Source organism: Gordionus sp. m RMFG-2023, chromosome 4 (assembly GCF_954871325.1).
Source record: "Gordionus sp. m RMFG-2023 chromosome 4, tfGorSpeb1-WG-v2, whole genome shotgun sequence".
In the NCBI taxonomy this organism is placed as follows: Eukaryota; Metazoa; Nematomorpha; class Gordioida; order Chordodea; family Parachordodidae; genus Gordionus; species Gordionus sp. m RMFG-2023.
The window spans coordinates 9,810,525-9,815,306 of NC_088778.1; the positions used below are offsets into that span (position 1 = coordinate 9,810,525).

The 4,782-nt window shown below is 25.2% G+C and overlaps 1 protein-coding gene across 2 annotated transcripts; it reads right to left on the bottom strand.

Moving 5' to 3' along the window:
- Positions 1-1,481: 1,481 nt before the first annotated feature.
- LOC135928182 (rRNA methyltransferase 3, mitochondrial-like) lies at positions 1,482-4,403 on the bottom strand. Of its 2 annotated transcripts, none has more exons than XM_065464560.1 (5): positions 4,307-4,403; positions 4,021-4,262; positions 3,811-3,969; positions 2,931-3,082; positions 1,482-2,880 (listed from the first exon to the last, which is right to left on the bottom strand). In XM_065464560.1, exons 1-5 carry the CDS (start codon positions 4,348-4,350, stop codon positions 2,596-2,598), a joined length of 882 nt encoding a protein of 293 aa, XP_065320632.1. In that variant the 5' UTR covers positions 4,351-4,403; the 3' UTR covers positions 1,482-2,595. The 2 variants fall into 2 exon arrangements, with proteins under 2 accessions (XP_065320632.1, XP_065320631.1); XM_065464559.1 differs by having other exon boundaries at positions 4,018-4,262.
- Positions 4,404-4,782: the final 379 nt, after the last annotated feature.

Below are 4,782 nucleotides of genomic sequence, written 5' to 3' on the forward strand. Positions count from 1 at the left end.
TAAAAAAAAATACTAACATTTTATTTATATTGGTTACTTTTTATTATTTTCAGCATTAAATCAACAAACATTGCAAATATATAATATATTATCACTGCCAAACACATAAATTTTGCATATCTAATCCTCATATAAGTTTTACAAGATTTTGTCAGTTAGCAATGTTTCAATTAAAGATCTGCAAGGTTCGTAAAAAGAAAATTTGTGGCCCGATACAGTTCACTAATTTTAATCATATCTATCTTTAAAAGAATAACATCAGATATTTGCATTAATCAATGAGATATAATTTACAGGGGAACTGAATTATTTTAAAAAATTTAATTTTTTTTTGCCATAATTTTATTTCATTTATAACTGGCTTTTATTTATCGGCGGAAAAAAAACTGATCGATGAACTAGTAATTATTAATCAATCATGCATTACATATTGTTCATTGCTTCTATAATCTTCCTTCTAGCTTGATGCCAATGGTCATTTTTTTTATTTTGCCAAAAATATTTTTCTTTATTAAGCTATCTACCAAACATGTTGAAGCAGTAAAGTATGAAATGCACATTAATTATTGTTATAAATTTCCTAGATAATGCTTCTAGATATTTGGCTAACTTTATGTTTAAGACATGAATTATAGTTAGTTTTTGGTCCATAATTCGGGTACGGCTGGGGAAATTGATTTAATAAGGCACTAAATATTAAAGCAAACCAGATAGTTCGAACTTTTATATTATACGTTCTGGCATGATGCTAAACTATTTTTTATTTTTTTATCAGTAATTTTTTTCCTCTTTAAACCAACTACCAAACAGAATAAAATATACTAATAAAGTCCTATGGGTTAGGATAAGTTTCAGTATTAAGTATGTCATGCTTTCATTTTGTTTATGACTCACTTTCTATTTGTAGTTCTCATATTTGAATAAGGAATTGAAAGAAGTAATCTGCAAGGCCTGGCCCGATCCACCTTGAGGGTCTGAATTTACTTTGGTCTTAAGTGAGCCTAAGCTTTATGAAGGGGAAATGGCATGTAAAATACTCATTCTTGATTAAGTAGATTTATACTTAGTGCGTGTGTATGATTCTCATATTTATTGTACTTTACAAAATGATTTGATTTCTAGTAGAGGCGTACCGATATTACTTTTTGGAGGCCGATCCGATATTCCCAACATTAAATTTCTATCGGCCGGTTACCGATCCGATATCATATCTAATTTTGTATTCTATAAAACTACTGGTTTTAATTTTTAATATACTTTTTATTAGTATAACATCTATAATTTAACTATACCATAACTTATGTCATTTAAATATATTGTAATGATCTGTTATAGTTTATATTCAACTCAATTGCAATTCTAAAGTATATAAAATATTTTTATTGTTAAATCACTTTTATTAAGTAATAACATTAATCTCTATACATAATAAGTAATAAACAAATATATTATGAAATTTGAAATAAATATTTAAAATAATATTTAACATTAATATATCGAAGATTTCTTCTTAAAAATACCAAAATTTCCATTTTATCAGAGGTTAGCCTGCTGCAATGGTAACTGCCAATATCACCAGCTTCACTAAAAACTTTCTGAAGAGATTATCGCACATTTTTATATATAGAATGCGTAAAAAAAATAATAATATGGCAGAATGTGTATTAATTAATTATTATTAAAAAAATAAACATAAAATTGATTTCGATTTTATTTATAAAAATAAATGATTTTATTTAAAAAAATTTATAACATTTTATTTTTATTAAAAACGCCATTTTATATAGGATCGGATCGGAAAATTTTATAATATTGGCCGATAACCGATATTTTAAAATGGGTGAAATATCGGCCTGATCCGATAAAAAATATTGATCCCTAATTTCTAGCAAAAAAAATTTTTAATACTCGTCCCACTTCTACACTTATCCAGCTTATAAGGCCCTATTATTTATTTATTGTCTTTAATTTGATTTTTTTTATAGAATTTCTATTTTATTTTTAATCTGGTTACTGATAAAAATAATAATGACTGAATTTTAATAAAATATCAATGCAAAAATTTAGAAACAAGACTATGAGTAGTATATTTATCTCAGTTAAACATTAATAAAAAATCTTCCAACCATAAATTCTAATTTTTCAGGTCATATAGCTATAGTCCTATAATTTGTATATTGTATGGTTAAACATATATCTTGTGTAAGTAGTGTTGTTAAACGGCTCAATTTGAGCCGATTTTTAAAAACGGCTAAAGCCTGAAGATTTTGTATGTAGAAGGAACAGAGGTTTGGGCATCTAGTAGCCAAATCTCGAAGCTTAGGCAATATTTTTTCTGGCTAAAATATTGAGTTAGTCGTTTTTAAAAATCGGCTCAAAACGAGTTATTTAACAATACTATGTGTAAGCCTAAACAATCATAAAATTAAATGCCATAATTATTCATTTTGTTGATACTAGTTATAAGAAAACTTGAATTCTTTTTTTAAAAAATGTTGTATATGAAATATGATACATTTATTACAAGAATCAATAAATTACAATAATTATTTATGGGGAAATAATATATTTACAATATATTCGTTTTGATTTTTACTAAATATAATAGAATCTTTTGATAAAAGAAGCTAAAATAGACGCTGCAATGGTAACATTTAAACTATCAGTTTCTCTTTCCATAGGAATATAGGTAGAAATAATTTTGGCCCAAGGGGATTTAAAAAATATAGAAGATGTATTAATATATTCAAAACCCCATGATTCATTACCTAGTAATAAGGCGATTTCTGTTGAAGGATGAATGTGATTTTTGTTTAATTTATTATAATCAATATTTGGAGTGATTATTTTTAAATTATTAGCAATTTTGGAGTTAGGATCCTTAAAGAATTATGTCCTGCCATAAAAAAAATGAATATATTTAAACTTACAATATTTTGAGCAATTATCAACGTAGTTGTTTGTGGATTAATATAATTTTTACCAATACATGCATTGAGACTATTAATTTCTAATACAGGTATTCTGAAATGGCCTCCTGCAGCTGACCTAATAACTTTTGGTGACCATGGATTGACACAACCTGATATGGTGAATGAATGAAAAAATATTACCTTAAAATTTTAAATTGAATAATGCACCTGGACACCCAGTTGGCAAATAACATTAGCTAAAATTAAAAAAACCACCATTTTATTTTATTAGTCAAAAAAAAGAATTCAAGTTTGGTTTAATAGTTTTATCTGAATCAGGGGATTTCATAATAGTATTTCTTTTAACAATTATTTAGTTATTATCTTTTTGATAAACTATATTGACTAGTTTGTTTTAAAAAGCAATATGCTGATATCTTCAAATTTTTATTTAAGCTTGATAATTTTATGATTTTTCTTTATTTAATTCTATTTAGGCTGTGTTCAAAACCATTTTAAAAAATTTGATAAACTTTTACAAATTCTAAAATTTTAATGAATTGGTATGTTAAATTTTTGAAATTTTCTAGAATTATGTTTTAGACATGTTTATATTTAAAATATCTTATTTATTTTCATATAAATTTAGAAAGTCTGCATTTTTTGATATTAGACACAGCCTTATTAAATATGATATTCAAATGAATAGTAAATTTTTCTTTTCTTTTAAATTCATTTTATAATTGTGATATATCCAAAAAGGGAAGGAAATATCCCAGCTATAGATCAGGGGAAAGTTATCCTTGAATATGCAAATACTTAATTATACATTGTTAATTATAATAAATTAAAATATAAATAAACAAAAGGATAAAGTTTAAAATTAATCAAAGAATACCACTAATTATTATCATTTGCTTGGCCCCAATTGCAGCCATTGTTCTAATTAAGGTTCCCATATTGCCAGGATCCCTTACATTATTACAGATTATATTGATTGGAAATGAATTGGTATATTTACCAATTATTTTATCATACTCTGGCTTATAGAATATGCCTAATTAAACTATATATATTCAAATACATATATTTAATAAATGTTCACCACCAATTCCTGGAGGTGTTAGAACTTGTGTTAATTTTTTCATTGTGATTGATTTTATTTCAAAACAATCAATTTCGTTACTAGACTCTACATTGTTTAAAATGTTTTTGATATCGTATAAAGGAGTGTGAAATATAAATTTGGGCAAAAACCCGATTTTTATAATATCATTTATAAGTGTTTCGCCTTCAACAAAAATATAATTGGTAAATTGTGATGGATCTAACATTTTTTTAAAAAAATTCCTTTAAGAAACTTGATTAAGCCTTTAAATTAAAGTGATAATAACTTGACATACAAATCGTATCCTCTTTTCTGTATTAATTTAGGCATTAACCACCTGTCCTCACTAGCAATACTTTTTTCAAAAATAAGACATAGGCTATCAGAAGTCTCGACTTTTACTGATTGATTGGTCACGTGACATAAACTGATATTAATCATTTATTGTATTTCCTATTTAAATTTATTATTTGATAGAAGATTTTAATTTTTGAAATTTCAAACATTAATAATCTTATTGATCTTAAAAAAATCCTTGAGTGAAATTCTTAGTCATATCAACCAAGATATGTTATTAGATTTTTGTAGTGTAATTTTACCTAGCAAGAAAGGTTAAATTCTATTGGCGGCTTTTCTAATAAGTTGTTTCTATTTTATTTTATTATTCCCTAAGTTAATATCTTGGCGTGACCAAAATTGGATATTTGTTTCCTATTCTATCTAACTTTATTTTCAAGGTATGTTGTCATTATTATTTCACCA

Bases quoted from the DNA above. Each gene is read 5' to 3' on its own strand.
- LOC135928182 (XM_065464559.1), bottom strand. From the start codon at position 4,350: ATGCCTAAATTAATACAGAAAAGAGGATACGATTTGTATGTCAA. The intron at 3,970-4,017 runs GTGAACATTTAT...TAGTTTAATTAG, and splicing joins AACACCTCCAGGAATTGGTG to GCATATTCTATAAGCCAGAG. The intron at 3,083-3,810 runs GTATTCTTTGAT...TCACCATATCAG, and splicing joins GCAAATGATAATAATTAGTG to GTTGTGTCAATCCATGGTCA.